The 16,760-nt window shown below is 49.3% G+C and overlaps 1 protein-coding gene across 2 annotated transcripts in view; it reads left to right on the forward strand.

Moving 5' to 3' along the window:
- The first annotated feature begins 1,239 nt into the window (after positions 1-1,239).
- Positions 1,240-16,760, forward strand: part of LOC105559421 (netrin receptor UNC5C-like) — a 37,726-nt gene continuing 22,205 nt past the window's right edge. For both annotated transcript variants that reach the window (XM_012007680.1, XM_012007681.1), the window contains exons 1-2: positions 1,240-1,738; positions 13,208-13,447. In XM_012007680.1, coding sequence (XP_011863070.1) covers positions 13,366-13,447 — 82 coding nt within the window. In that variant the 5' untranslated portion in view covers positions 1,240-1,738; positions 13,208-13,365. The remainder of the gene's footprint in view (positions 1,739-13,207; positions 13,448-16,760) is intronic.

Genomic DNA, 16,760 nt, shown 5'->3' on the forward strand with positions numbered 1-16,760 from the left:
GAGAGAGAGAGAGAGAGAGGGGGGGGGGGGCGCATTGGGAAACGCATGGAAATGAACGTTATTAAATTGTTCTACCGTGACGCCGAATCCACCCGCAGACATAAATTGACACCGACAACATCGAATTAGGTACGGCGGCTTGTGGGGGCCGTCAGATTGGTACAGGTGAGGCTCAACGCGCGTGTATTCGTGCCCCCGGATTGCGCGGGTACACGCGCATATACCTCCGCGGCGGGGTTGAATTTGTGTTATTAATGGATTTGTTTGCGGTGCCCCTGCCCCTGCGTGACAATCAATATTTATTTATCGAACGTAGCGACAAGTAGCGGCTCGCGCCGGGCGAGCAGCAGGGAAAGGACGATCAGGGAAAACGGGAAGAAGAACGGAGATGGGCGAGGGGGCATCGCAAATAAATGGTCGGCGTATTTATTTGGTGAAAAAAAACAAATTTATGCACCGGCCACAAAACGGAGCGAATTCTACGCCGGACCCCGGGCTCCGTCGTCAAAGAGAGAAAGACAGCTCTCTCCGGTTTCCTAGATTTCGCCGCCGCCTTCGGGCCTTTCTTTGCTCGGGCATAAGGGCAGCAAACAAACGATAAGCAGTTTTCCTCGCTTGATATACGACTTTCGGTTTCGGCCGACAGTTTCGTTCGCCCACAGGCTGCGCCACAGTTGACGGACTCTCCAGTATAAAATACTCTCTCCTCCGATACCGGTTGCTCGTGGCCTTATCATACATTTCTAACAAGTGCGCGCAACCGTGGAATACTCCAAAATTCGCCCTCGCGGGCTCCCTTGAGCAATCGGGTAACAAGCAACCTGGACAAATATTGTACCACGCGAGGGCACGCGATGTACCACGACAACCAGATAGGATGAATATTTGACAAAGTCTGCGGCCGTCTCTCTCCCTGCACACGCAGGTCCGCCTCGTGCGGCAGTTCGGACGGTACTCCACAGCATCCGCGTGTACAGCAACGACTGCGGAACCAGCATTCACGCTCCCACCAGCGCTCTCCTCTCCTCTTAGCTGCCTCTCCGCCTCCACCGGCACCTACACCATCGCGGCTTCGCCTCTGCCGTTACTACCACCGCCACCACCATCGGCCGTTCACCACCACCGCCACTACCACTACCGGCGGTACCTCCACCACCACCACCACCACCACCACCACCACCAGCACCACCACGTTCGCCCAGCACCGGCGCCCGAGAGGCGAAGGGCCCCGAGGTTCCTGCACTACGAGTCAGTTGGCCGACATGAGCCGCGCGTGCTGGGGCTCCTGGTGTTTATCCGCTCTTAACGGCTAATCCCGAAACGCGTACCCTCGTATACCGGGACGTGCGCGTGCCATCCGTGATACCTATACAAGGGAGGCGATTTCTCGCGATCCTGTGAGGGGAGAGATTTTTCACGTTTCCGAACTACGGGAATCGGGCTCCGATTTTTTTTTCTTTTTCGAGCGGAGCGGATAGCTATCCGGTGACGGAGGGGAATCGGCTGTGCTCTTCATTTCGACCGGAATCGGCTGCGATCGGGGATCGGTGTGAAATGGTTTCTCGCTAAATCGGCGAACGAGTATGCAGCCCGACGATCGTAGTGCCTGGGACTGAGAAATGACGTTACGACGCGCGGTGTAACGAACTTGCAACGATGATAACGCCAGTGTCAGTGCAGTGGGGTTAAAGTGCCAGCCGGTTTATGGATAACCACGGCTCGCCGATTGGCTTCACGAGTAAGTGATATCCGACGTTAGTTGCGTAATGCATCGCGCGTAGCGGATTTTTCTTGTACCGCGTACAGGAAACGTGACCCGATAGCGTATGTAAATTAGCGCCTCTGCCCGAGACGCGGCCAGAGATACGCCACAAATTTCGCCTGTTAAACGCTGTCGCGTATAAATGCGATGGTGCGAATTACTTCGCAAAACTGAATTGACGAAAATCGAAGCAACGCGCGCCTCGAGATCGTCACGATTTCAATATATCGATTCGATACAAAGAAAATCGATACCTCCCTGACAGCTTAAGACGTTTCACGAACAAAGAAACCTGGCGTCTCTCGCGATCAAGATGTTTCAACGCTGGAGATCGGTTCGTGGCGTTTCAGATAACTAATCGTGATAATTGATTAGACGAGGGACTACGAATGTTCCCGATCGATTCCGGTGGCTGCACACTTTGAAAAGCCTGCTAGGGGCCGAGTCGAAAGACGGACGTTAACATTTAACCCCTGCACTCCCGCTGGGCCACATGGACGCGGTCCAAAAGTCCTCCGGGAGCTCGTTAAAAACTCGCGGCGTATCGTAAACTCGCGCTCGGGACGAGACGCGCGCCACCCCTGGCCGGCTCGTTCCGAAATACCGGTTGTTAGGACGCGCGATTCCGATCATTACTTCTCCGATATCGACTACCGGATTTGCGCGGAACGGCTATAATCTTCAACCGCGTGCGGCCGCCGTTGGTCCGGCGCGGCGGGTCGGTCTTAAAGCGCGCTGCGATGCAGCTCCGCGCATTGAATGAATCAAGCCGTCGGACGAATTACGCGAGACGGCATTTAACTCGCGATATACGCTATTACTTGTTGCTTCATCGGGGCTGCGCTTATATTCCTCCTTTACGCCCCCGGCGTGAGACTTGACCGAGGGGCGGAATGCGCGCGAGGAGCGTTTTAAGGCCGAATCACTAGCAATTGCTGACTCGGATTGGATTGCGATTGGCGATTGACGATTGTCCACCAGCCAATGAGAGTCGATTAAATTGCTGGCTGCTTCGCTCTCATTGGCTAGAAGACAATCGCCAATCCCAATCCAGTCCGGGTCGACAGTTGCTAGTCTGATTCGGCCTTTACGGATTGTCCTAAATCCATTTCAGTTTTGTCGGACGGAGTTATGTACGCGGAGCCAAGCTGCGCGCAAGTAAAACGCAATCGAACATGTCAATAAATGGCTCCCGGGCGACCGGTAACCACGAGGAACGTGTGCGCGAGAGCGCGCGACGTAATCGTAAAACACCCTCCTCCCGTATGCACCGCTCGAATAAAGATTTACAAGTACTCGGGGGCACTTACTAGGATTACATATACAGGAGCACGTTCCTCGGCAGGACTCTTAACGGCGGGCAGTAAGTTGCCGGCGATTTACGCCAGATACACGCCCGCATCTCCTTACCCGAAAGCCTTAAAATTGCATTCGTACCGCCACCTACCCCATGTTTACTTGTAAATACGCAAAATGTATACATCTCACGGGTGGGAACGGATGGAGGGGGGGGGGAGGAGATCTCCGAAGGTCCGGAGATTACCAGATATCCATGCATGCGCAATGTCGATTCTCGATAAAGCGGTGGCTATTACGTCGTTAGATTGGCTGGATTGTCGACGGTGATTTGCAAAACGGTCGATTCAATTACAGCCCCTTCAACGCCATTCCGGTAGGACGATCATATCTATCGTCCGCGATAGATCGGTACGTTTGCGCGGTTATAACGAGGAAACCGACGCTGAAAGCACGGCATTATCTCCAACAAATCGGCAACATTACGCTCCCAACTTTATACGGCATTTATTGACTGTGAATCTTTAGTCGTGACACTCACGACCTCACGATCGCTCGTAAAGATCGCGGCACTGCGGCACGAGTAAATCGCTCGGGATGGAAAACCCTCGACGTATCGTGGCGCGCGCCACGTTCGTTAAACGTCACTAATTAATAATATGCTATCTCTTTAAACTGCAAACGGTAAAATATATTAATTATATCAATGGCACCGTATAATTACTGCTTTGTTCCGTTCCGTCGAGTCACGCCCATTGAAATATTTTCGCGCACCGTACACGGCGGGAATGTTCGCTAATTGCACCGCGCGTATGAATTTCGCGATAACGCAAAGAGATCCGGAGGAAGGGAGAATAGAAAGCTTGGCGATTTCCATCCTATCGGGAAAATTCACGCGCGATCGGGATCGACGGGTCGATAAGTGCGATCTGGAGCGATCCGGTGACGCATGATTCCGCTGTTATAAATAACTTGGCGGCGCGATACGGAAGATCAAGTGGTTTCAGAACGGCTACGAGAGAACAGACTCCGGCGGCTGACTAAACATCCCGATCGACCGCGCGCCGGTGATGTTTAGTGATTGAAAATGGAGGACCTCGTTTGACTTTATTAAGCGACTAGCTCGCGGCGATGATCGTCACGACGCGGAACCGTGTACCGCGTGGAAAAGGGCCCTCGAAAGTAATGAAGTGGAGCGCGGGGCGCGTTACGTCGGTGGATCCCTTTATTTCTGCTTTTACTACATTAGTCGCTTTCTGTAAATACACCCGAGCGTGACACGCGCGCGCTCTCTTTGAATGTTGCCGTCACAGACGAGAGTTTGCCTTTCAACCGACATCGCCTCGCTCGTTCGCGTCGGTTCCGTATCGGCGCCGGGCGCGCTTTTAACTTCCGCTTTCCTTCGTGTAACGGAGAGAAAATAATTATTCCCCGGAATGGCCTGCGCGCTTCTTACGAGACGCTCGTGGATTTTCCGCGCAACAGCTGAGGGCAACAAATTGAAATTATAACAGCACTCGCGCGGAAAAGAAACTTGATAAATCTCGACGGTATAATAAACGGCGTACGGCGTGAATCTTTCATGAATGAAGCGTGCAAACGCTGTTGTACCTACTCTGCAATCTTAAGGGGATGCTGGGGCGATTCTGCACTTTTGGCACCTTTTGCTCCTAAAACTGTCAATTCGTGAAAACATTTGTGCAATATACAAATTATGTGGCTTTTGTGTAGAGACCGACAGTGTCCCACTATTCAGATTAAGTGAAAGAACAGTATGGTATCATTGAAATTAAGTTTAGAAATCAGAGAATAACCAATCTGTCATCAGCAAACACCGAACGTCGCTCGGATATGATTTTAATTGGTCTTCCCCAGACATCCTACATAACGAAAGACATACGAGAAAACGAGAAATAGCTGAGATGTTACACATCAAAATGGACCCTAATACAATAAACTTAAAGAAAGACACAGAGAACCTTAACCCGATATACGATTCTATCATTTGCTCTCTAACTTGACATAACTTACATATTTATTTATTTATTTATTTCCCGTTCTGCTCGTTGTTCGACCTAGACGTTTTTAACACCAGTGACAGTCACTCACCGACCATGACAGATATTGGACATATTTTAATTTGTGCCGTTTTATAATCATGACACAACGCAATTAGTACCGTTAATTTTACAATCAAGAGTTAACATCGTTTTTAAAGCTTTACCGTCCAATGACATAATTTTTAAGGTACTTTTTAAGGTACTCTTCTTACACAATACTTTTATACAATTATGTTTAATTTCTAATTTATATTTACAATAATAGCCAGAAAAGGTCGGTTAAACGTATCCATTGTTGTTTATTACTGGCAACCTAAACAAATTTATCATGTTAGTAATTCCAAGTATCGATCGACGCATTTCGGAAGCCGATTCGTACAAGAGCTCGTATTGCTCCTTCCGCTCCCTCTCAAGGTGCAATTTCAGCCTCATTGCCCCGCGCGCGCGCGCTTTATAATGCGTTCGTTGAAATTCCCTCCCCGCCCATCGTGAATAAAAATATCACGTCGGGATATTCTGGAGTGAAACTATTACGCGAGACCTACACTCTCGAATCTCCACGGGATCCGTGTAGAAGCCGGCGGTCGGGCCGATACTCCCGGCCGGTTAATACGCCATTCACACGCGATATTATTCGCGGAAGGTTACACATTCGTGCGCATTGGTCACGTTCGTGTCGGGTTTGGTCCGACGATTTTATGTAGATTTCTATCATTTTACGTCGCCATCGCCGGCGTCTTCGTCGGGGTGTCTCTCACCCCCGCGACGCGCCCGCTTCCCGAACTTCCGTTCTCGGCCGTACGATGATACGTTGCACGCGCCCGGTCAAGGAGATCGCCGCGCAAAACGCTCAGTCGACGAAGACAGGAAGTTGGTACGTACGTGCTGGGAGTGCGTGAACCGGCCAGCCAGCCGACGATCGTTCCCCCCGCGGTGCCCCGCGCTTTCCGTGCCACGGCCATTAAAAACTCGGTACGGTCCCGCGGCTTATCTCGCCGTCAAGATCGACGAAGCCCGGGCCGCCACGCAGAGCGCCATGTATCGCGGTTCCGATCGGTTCCCTCGCGGGGAACGCCGTTGTTGCATTGGCTCGAGAGGACCTCGCGTCGTCGAAAGGGGCCCACCTGGCACGCGCAGAGCCCCATCTGCGGCCGATCCATTCGGAGCCTCCGTGAGAACGCCAAGTGCCTACCTGCTCCGGACGGGCGCACAAAAGGGCCCGGGAGAGCCCGGTGTCCGCGTGCGAAAAATATATTCACGCGTCGACGAATTTCGGCGGTGGCGAAACGAGCGTGTCTTCGGGCCGATCGATCGGACGATCGATCTTCAAGGGCCCGTTGGCTCGGTAACGGCGTAATCTCGCCGGAGAACACGGCCGATACAAATCGGAAAGCGGTGAGTAAGATGCCGATTCAACGGCAGATGGGCAGACGTTAAGCACTTTAAAGGATTATTTGATCGATCGATAACGATGGAGGATCGAGTTTAAAGAGTCGACGCGCGAGGGAAAGAGGTAACGCGAAGATGAAAGAGGAACGAGCGGAGACTTCGTTTCGTTCAAATAAATTCGCGACGGCTTTTAAAACTGCGCTTTAACGACAGCCGTCATATCTGCGAAATTTTAATAGCTCGGGATCTCCGGACGAAGAGAGCGCGCGCTTCGGGAGTTTCTACCAGCATCTTACCGCACCGCGGAGGTTGGTCAGGACGACAGAAAAGTCACGCGCGACGTGAAAAACCCCGACCGACCGTCCGTCGTAAACAACCGCGCGCCGTTTCCGACCAACTTTTACCTGCGCGCGGGATTTCTTATCGGCGTAGATAAAATCGAGGAACTTCACAGGCCGGAGAGAGAGAGAGAGAGGGGGGGGAGGGGGACCCCCATCGTTCTTTACACGTCGTAATACCCGAAGGCGCCGAACGTCTGAAAAATCTCATACGCTCGCCGCGCGCGAGAGCTTCTCGTTTACGTCCGCCGATATATGTGCGGTCGAGGTGAACGGCGCGTCGTCCTCGTTTCCTCGTATCTCCCGGCTTCGTCGTATCGTGTGCATAGCTCCATCGCGGAGCTGAAGGAGATCCCGCCCGAGGCGATCGTAGTCGCATTGTACTTTATATTCATGCAAAAACGTCGAAATAACTTCCAGGCGCGGCGCGCTCGCCTGGCCGACCAAAAGCCAGGGCAGAGGAACGTTTGATCCTCCATCGAGGCCGGGGAAATGCGCGCGCGCGCGTGCGATCGTCTCCGCGGTATATTTTCAGCCGGTTCTACCGCCCTTCTTGGCGTTCCTGTTTGCAAGATGACTATGCGCAAAGGAGTAGCCCGTAGCCCGCGTTGCATAGCCGCCGCTCTGTGCGCGGGCGATGAAATGATCAAAGAGCAAAGGGAAGGTGTATTTCGGTGTTTGGCCGAGCGAGCGAGCGAGCTGACGCGACGCGACGTGACGCGACATCGTGCTTTTCATCCCTTTCGCTCTCGAGTCACGCCCGGTGGCGGTGGCCGATTTTCGAATACCCTCGAAAGGCGAGCCGGCGCCGTTGAAGGTGCAGGGATCCTTTGTACCTGGACACCTCCGGAATCGTGACATCGCCGCTCGCCCGCGCTCGATTTCTCGCCTCCGCCTCGCGCGAGAAGTAGTCGCGGGGCTCGTGGATACCGCGACGCTTGATTTTACGGGTTGCACTCTTTTAAACCTCCCCCCCCCTCGCGACTCCCTTTGATCTCTCGAGTTATTACGCTTACCTTACGTTGGAAGTCGAAGCACGCGCCGCGCCGGAGTTTTACTTCGCTACGCGAGGAGCGACGTTGAACGCGAGATAGTATCCTTGATACTCACGAACGGATAATTTATGTTGTGTATCGCGATCTGCTGAGTAAAAGGTCTCACCGTGCGCTACGATTGAAATGCCGTGTGTACAAGCGCGGGGAAATAATTTCCTTTCGTAATCCGATACTATATCGCAAAAGCGAAGAGGTCACCAACCGCGTCGACGGAATTATTGATATTGTAGGAAAGAAGTTTTTACCTCCTGCCCAGACGGTACGGACCGGCGGAAGTGGAATCAGTCCCGTTACAAACCATTAATAACCACTAGAAATCGATAACCGCATCGACACGTCTTCGAACATCTGCAAACATCTTTCCCGACAATACAAACGCTTTTAAGCATGGGCACCTCAAAGAGCACGACTATAAACCGGATCCTTCTGCCGCAGGTAGTCACGTATATTTGTACAGGTTCCACGAAATCGCAGGTTTCTACTCCCGCGGAGTGAATCATCTCGACATCGTTCCTGCCTTTTTTTTATACAAGAACGATATTTATATCTATATACGGATGGGAAAAAGGGCACGGGCCGATACGGCGATCTGATAGAAATAAAAAACCGCGATTATCTATCCCTGATTAAGGAGGATCCAGATTGGTGGACAGATAGGGCGCGCGACCGATCGAGTTCGTGTGAACCTGACTAGACGCATCTGCCCGTCGGCTAAATAACAGCCGGCGAGAGAAGAAGGACCGGTATCTGAGAGGAATCTACGTCGCCAACGAGAGAACGTTGTGGAGGGAGGAGGACGTATGTAAGCACGAGGCCAAAGACCAAGGAAGAGGCAGCGCGCGGCGAAGGAAAAGAAAGGCGATATCCTCTACGTGCGGTCTATAAAGACGCTGCGAACCCACATCCCCGCGGCCGCTGCGCCGCGGGGGAGGTTGACATGTTTATTTCGCTCCGTAATCTTCTCGGATTACGTTACCGAGAAGCAAGGAAGACGAAAAATGGAGAGAAACGAACCGAAGAGGGAACAGTCGGCCTTCGGGACCAAGTTCTGGATGATACCTGGGGCTCGACGCGTGTTCCGAAGGGATCCCTTGCGGTTGTCGGTACATCCTTGAGGAATGTTCGCGCGGTTTTCGCGGATTAGTTTCACACGTTTGTGTACAACGCTCCGCGGAAACCGCGTTAAATTGTATCAGCGCGTTCCGCGGAATGTAAACGGAACAAATAGACGCGAGAGAAAGAGAAACATTTCTAATACGCATCCGCGTGCAAAGGGAAGGAAATGCGCGTGAAGCGTGTTCCGTAATACCGTAATACTGAACAAAAAGTTGGTTCATTAAATTGCCGATTATGAAGACGTTGGAATTTATGTCCAGCGGACGTCCCTAATCCGGGACTCCGGGATTATCCTCGTTTATCGCCAGCGAATATTGGACTACCGGGGCGTCAGGCTTTTCTAAATAAAATTTATAACCGCGTCTATCCAACCCAAACCCATCTTTTCCCCACAAGCGTACAACATCATTCGCCGCCATCGAAAGTTTCTCCAAGGTGTGACCGTATAATAAATACGTACGATTCCTGACCCTTCTGAATCGAGAATGATGAACCGCGTCAAGAACCGGTAGCTGAATCCTTTTGGCTAAGTCCAGTCTGGTAGTCGCTCTACCTGTTGTCATACGATACTCGAGATGCATCGCGAAGGCTCAAACCGCTCTCGTATCGCGCTCGTCCTCCACTTGCTACGAAAAAGAGTATCATCTTTGCTCGCTTTAGTCGTGAGCGCCGACGATGGGCCCACATTGCGCCACAAGACGCTACGGTTTACTTGAATAAATACAACGAAAGGAAGAAAGGGGACGGTAGTCGGCTTTGCCGGCCGGTTTTTCCACTCAAATGGAGTCCAGGACAAGCGGATTCGTGTCAATTGCAGTGTGAAATGCCATGTGGCGGTCGCGCATGGCGCAACGCCGGTCCCCGCCGAGTGTTTTAAACCTTTGTACGGATAATACCGTGCGCGTTTATAAATTGAGTTCTCGTCCCGGAGGATTAGGACGAGCCCGAGATGGGAAATTTGTGTAGGGTGCCGCGTTACGTGGCCACATAATGCGCGTGTTGCATAGATCTTCGCCTGGATTATTCCGCGTCATGAATCTTCGAGAGCATTTCCAACCTGTATACTCGTGTACACGGTTCGCGGCGGTGTTGCGCGGTGCGGCTTCATCGATTCTCGAGAACCTATTCCGTCGATGGGAAACACGAAAACGAATAAGCAGATCGAATCACGCGTGAATAAAAATAAAGATACTCGCTCGAGTAAGAATTCTTTAACCTTTTAAGCATTATGGTAACCTACGTCACCACCTCAACTTACCTTTTGGCCATTTAATTTTTAGTTAACGCATTTAGGTCGGGTTTTTTGCATGAATTCCATCCGTTTTTTCCTATCACATGTTTGCCGACAAGAATAGGATGCTCTTATTCAGTTTTTCTGACCGAGTAAGTGTTCTTTTTTTATCAGTGTCCAACGGAATTCGAGATATTATAGAGCAGAAAGGAAGCAGTCAGTATCATCCTCTTACCAAGTTCAGATAAAAAACAACACTCACTCGGTCAGAAAACACTTGTGTTATGGCCATCCAAATGCGTATGCGACGTCGTGCACGACTCAAAAGAACACGGAAACGTTTTTCATAGCATCGCGACTTGGACACGCGGCGTCATCAAAGGGACACGTGAACTCCCACGGATTCGCGAATCAGGAAGCCGGTAGGACCACGCGATGTAGGATGGCCAATAGGCAAAGCGAGAGGAAGGGGGGAGATAGGAACGAGTCCGTCCACGAGACCAGGCACCAGTCTCTGAGATATTGAGGCAAGCAGTGGACGATAAGGTAACTTCGGGATTAGGAAAAGAGTACTCTCTCGATAACAACAATGTCCAAGTCGCGTGTGACTCAGGGACAGTGTCCCCTAAGCGTTGTCATCTCGCTATTACAACAAAGGATTTTCAATCCTCGACTTGGCTCAGGGTCCAACACCCCAAGGCGTTGCCACCTCGAACGAGTGTAACGAACAGGGCTCTCAAGCCCCTAAGCGTCCATATTATACATACATACATATACCTATTATAAGCGATTAATAGAAAGCGAAACAACGGTGTAGTTAATAAACAATCTGCATCGGGTACGAAACAAACTGAATAAGAGCATCCTATTCTTGTCGGCAAACAAGTGATAGGAAAAAAAAACGGATGGCATTCTCCTACTTACAATTAATTTCATAAATACGGACATTATTACTTAACGAACTCTTACATCGAAATGGAGCGGTTGGTCGAAAAAATAAATATTTGTACCTTTGGTTTAATTGCTCACCAATTCATAATTATTTTTTATCCGCTGGCCTACGTTATTCTATTATAACTATATTAGACTAAGTTTTATTTAAATCATATTAATGTAATTTACTAAGTTGCGCTGAAGAAGGTGCTGTGACACCGAAACGTTAATATGCACCAAATATTAAAGTACATATGGACATTCACCTTCCATTGCTCGTACAATTATTGGCCTGTTATTATTTTTCATTTATTTATACAAAAACGAGCTTATCTTATTATATTAAGCTATTTTTTATATTCTATAAGAATTTTCAACTGGAATTTAGATTCCATGGGTCCTAATAATATCTAAATAATGTTTCTTAGCATAGTTGAATTACAGTTAAATGACGTTATTCTTTTAAAATTTTAATTCCGCCATTATGAAAATCTGATAACGAATTCGTAATCAGCGACCCCAAAACCCCTTTTATACAAAGTTTCACAACGCACGGTTCAATAGAAAAATGTATGCTTCAAAGGGTTAAAAGGCTACAAATCTCAGCATGAACAAGTCACAGTACTGAAACAACGTACAGAGATCGCATGCTGCATAAATATTAAGAGTAATATTACGTAACCCTAACTTATATATAATTATTTCGTGAAATATCGCCGTGAATGACGATTAAATTTCGTTATCGCGATTATTTCCGGAGCAAAGCTCGTATCGTGCACACGGAAGTTAAAAAAGACGGCCTGGTACTTTTTCCCGCGGCGCACTAAATTTCACCACCATTCTACTTTATTCCATTGCGTTTGCTCACGAGAAAGCTGCTGTACAACAGCACTTACAGATGTAATCGAACATCTAGCGAAAGACCTTGACGAACGACATTGATAAACGATCCCTTAGTCGCGTTTCAACTAACCGACTCGGCGGGATCGTGTAACAACTTGGTACTAACAAGCTTTGCATATACGCACGCCAAGCGTGTTCGCGATCATACGTTTCTGCGCGAATTTTGTTGCATGATATGCACATATCGCGTGAATTTTAAGCATCTCGCTACAAGTTTAAAGTATCGATCGATAATAACTCTCGCGTAATACTCGGAGTGTAATGCCCCATGGACAGCGTTGTTATTTAAATAGAAACACGGGTTAATGCGCGATGAAATGTGTTGCTGAAACTTCATTGCATAGTACAATGTGTTTAAAAGTAAACTCTGACCCCGTACGAATCCCGTACGAGCAAAGTCGGCTCGGGCATCAGGTCCCTTCGAATCCAGCGGAATATACCGATAATCCCGAGGAGCCGTACTATCCAGTAGACGAATCGCGTTTAATAATTAATTCCGACGGTTATCGACCGGAATCCTCCCCCCGAAGAAACAGCAGTTTCGCGTTCGCGGGAGGCATCGAACCATGGGGGAAAATTGCGCGCGCGCTCTCTCTCTCTCTCTCTCTTTCCCGCTCTGGCTCTCCTTACGTTCCTTTCACGGTGGCAACGACTGAAAATGAAGGCGCCGCGAAGGAAATTTCGCGTGCGGGAAAGTGTCTGCCGCCGCTGGAATATTTAAATGGCAAGGGCTGCCAGCAATGTCGTAAGTGGCACTCTCGACTTTCCTAACCGTCTTTTACGCTTTCCGGTAGAAACACAACGCCGTGGCGGCGACCCGACCGACGTTAAACCCGTTTCACCTCGATACTTCTTTACCCCGTTGCGTGCTAGAGAGAATTTCTATTTTGTGTAAAGAGTCAGCCTTCCGCGCAGCGTACGTAGCAACGAAATAGCTCGCTTTATCGTGTTTCTCGAAATATATCGCTAAGTGTAGCATATTTTCATTTACGCCCTTTATACCAAGTGCCCCAAGATTTACGGCGCGCGCGCGCGATTATACGTACTTGATCCGCGTTACGAAAGATTATTTTCCAGCGTTGGCTAAAGCAGGATGATAACACTGTTTTCCATTTATGTTACAGGTGCGGGCTCGTATCAAGCCGACGAGTGGCCAGTGTCGCGTCGAGTGACGACGTCGAGTGACGGTATTTAAGTGTGACTCCGACCGGTCCTTGCCACCTCGACACCATATGCGAGGGACGTACGAATGATCGGACCGCGGTGATCCGTGATACGCGCGATGAGGCCGAAATCTTGCTCGCTGTTCCTGTTGTTCTGCGTGCTCCTACCCGGAGTGGTTCGTCCCTTCACGTCCGGCGAAGGTAAATAAAAAAATCCCGTCGCCGCCACGTCGTAAAGCTTCGGGCGGCGGAGCTGCGTCGAGACGCACAGTCGAGGAAGAGAGGATCTCGTAGAAGATCGTTAAGTTCGCCATTTAACTCGTGCCAAGCCTATAATGACCTCTCATCCCTCGTGGATTCGAAGAGCCGCGCGGGGCCCGAGTACCCTCGCTCGAGGTACTCACGCCAAACGTGCGAGTACCACTTTACGCAGCTTCTTTCGCGGGGCACCCGTTTGCACGGGAGAAATTACTGTTATGTTGTAAATTATATTATATCGTTACGTCGTTGATGGAACGACCGCTGATCGCATTAATTTGTCCGAGCTTCCTACCTGCTCTCATGCTTGTCGCGACGTTTCAAGCGTATTCCCTAATCGTTTCGCAGCCGATGCAGTCGCGCGACAAGAATGCGTCTTAGGCGCCATGTTTTTAATCAAATCCACGGGAGACGTTGGCAAGCGGAGAGAATTTTCACTTAAAATTTATCCTGAAAATCACGTGATCGTGGGACGTTGAAGAATTTTATGAGAGTCTTTTGAAATTGTTCGAAATGCCGTCTTGTCCCACGGTTTTCAGAATGAAGTTTAAAAGAAAATTCTCTCGGTGTACCTCGGTAGATAACTTGCGAGCTACTTGAAAATATCGCCTGTCGACGCTCTGGACTACGATATTCGGAATGAGACGCAATACATCGTGAGTCGACGAATATTTCGTTAACGATCGCGGACGCTGGGAAACCGAAACGGAGGCGCGGGCCTCTTACGAGCTGCAGGCGCGGAAGGAAGGTCGAGTATTGTAGTTGTACGAGCGAACGTTACAGATAACGCGAGAGTATCCGCCGCGAGAAAGAGACTGAGGGACTGCTAATTATACGGCGAGGCAGCCTGACTGATTAGTCGTCGGTATAACCGGCCGGTTACATTACACCAGCCCGTTTTCGATGATGGATTACACCCCCCCGGAGCTACTTTTAAGCGACCTCCTGGACTACGTGGAAATCCCCGTCCGCGCACTCCCCGTTCTTTCTTCAATCTTCTCCCTCGGAGGGACACCGCGGCTAACCAATTAGCGCCCCCGACATATCGTCGTCGCTCGCGTTAACGACGGATTGTATCTACCCGCGTCGTCTCCGTGCATTCAATGCCGCGCGCGTTAACGTAAAAAGGACCGGCGACAATCAATCTCCGTTGACTCGGGACAAAAGTATCGTCCCGAAACAAACACGAACCGGTAATCCATCTTCCATATTCTTCCGTCGACACGTCTTTTTCGCGCATTCATCCAAATTCCGCTCCCGCAAAGTAATCGCAACGTCGCTCAACGTCGCGATCGTTTGCGGGCTCGTGTGGCGTGTAACCGCGTCTTCCCCGGTAATCGGACAGTCTCGAAAAACGGATGTGTATGATTTAACGCCAGGGCGAAACGAGGATACAATTACGACCTGCTAACCATCTTCCTCTAAGATCTAACTATATAATCTTGGCGCACACACGCGCGATTCCTGTCCTTATTATCCCGTACGAAACGCGCGTTGCCCACGCGCACACATCGACAGGAACAAACGGCGCCGGCTTGAAAACATTCGTTTTCCATTCCCCAAGGTACGTGCTGTACAATAGAAATCGCGGCGCAGCGCGCGCATACACACACACACACACGCGCGCGCGCGCGCGCGCGCGCACGTTGTCTTCCTTTATTCATTTTTCTTGCGGTGCACAGGGCAGATAAATAATTCCCATTCTGGCGCGCATCCCCGTGATGGAAGCTACAGCGAGCGGCGTCTCATCGTATTCTTCGCACGGTCACCGATGCGAGAAATCATATCTCATGCGCGCCAGTACACGTGCTCGCAAAGTGTGCTTTCCATTTCTCACGCATGTCCGTGTCGGATAAGTAACAATTATCTTCAACAAGCAACGTCGCGTTTTCGCGAGACAATGCGGATATAGTAACGCGGTTGGAATCGCTACAATCGTGCTCCTTGCGTGAAAGCCAACGTGTACATTTTACCGGCCGCGCCAAAGGCTTTATTGCCGGTTACGTTACTTAAATAAGATATAACGAAGCGCTATCGGTCTAGAATACCTCGCGTAATGACACAGGCGCGACCGCTGCACCTTTCAAGCGTATGAGAAAGATTGCGATCTATTCATCAAGTCATCGCGTGTAACTCGGAGATAATTGCCGCTCTCATTATTATCATCGTTACGCGGGAAACAAGCCATAATGGCAATATACTTAGCAGCGTCGGGCGGCTGATAAATAACAATTATGGCCTCTGACCTCGCTGAATAATTCCAGCGAGAGTTACACGCTCGTGGCGCCTATCGCGCTTGCCGAATGCTCGCTCCGCGGCAATCGGTCACTCCACGCGGCTCAAGGTGCCTTTTCACGCGTCGCTCGTCGCTGGATTTCTCGGTACATGATTGGCCGTCATTACTTTTGTCGCTGGTAACTTTGTTGATCCATGAAAAGAGTTGAAGCGATATTTTACAACCTCAAAGTAGTGAAATTGTGTAAATAGTATGTACATACGGTGACTCTTTTTCGTACAAGAAATCGGTATATCCAGCCATACAAACATGAGAAGCAAGTTTATTAAATTGCATTCGCTTTTGCACAAGCCGATATTTGGCACAACTACTTCAGTCTAAAAAGCATTCAAAATTACATTTTCATTCAAAACAATCAATGAAATCTGCTATTTTATTGTATTTTCTGCATTTTAAGTCAACGGCACACGATACTATTTTTCCTACTGGATTGCTTACGAGAGCCAATCAGGATTCAGCCTCAAGTCATCTGATCTAAAACTCTGCATCCTTATTGGTTCTCGTAAACAATCCAGCAGGAAAAATAGTATCGTGTGCCGTTGGCTTTAGTTAACCCTAGAACCCGACACGTCGAAAAGTTACGTAAACTCTAAACATGGGTAAATTTTACCCAGCGCATTTTCATTTGCTAATAACTCTCGGAAAAATGGTCGAAATTCAAGATTTTTTTTTAATCGGTGTAGAAAACATTGAGGAAGATAATTATGCTAACAGTTTTGGGGTTAAATAAAGTTGAAGAAAATTATAATAAAAAAACGAAACACATGTTTCTTCAAAATTCGCTTTTCTCTAAAAAATTAATAACTTTTTAACTATAACAGATAAAGCAATGAGGCAAACGCGATTTTAAAGAAGAAGGTTGATTCTTTGAGAAAATCTAGGAGCAGATCACTGGTTACTAAAAAAACTATATTTTTTACAAAAGGAAAATAGATCTGTTCGAACAAGATACGGATGGGA

Source organism: Vollenhovia emeryi, unplaced genomic scaffold (assembly GCF_000949405.1).
Source record: "Vollenhovia emeryi isolate VEMERY1.0 unplaced genomic scaffold, V.emery_V1.0 DF939272.1, whole genome shotgun sequence".
Taxonomy (NCBI): domain Eukaryota; kingdom Metazoa; phylum Arthropoda; class Insecta; order Hymenoptera; family Formicidae; genus Vollenhovia; species Vollenhovia emeryi.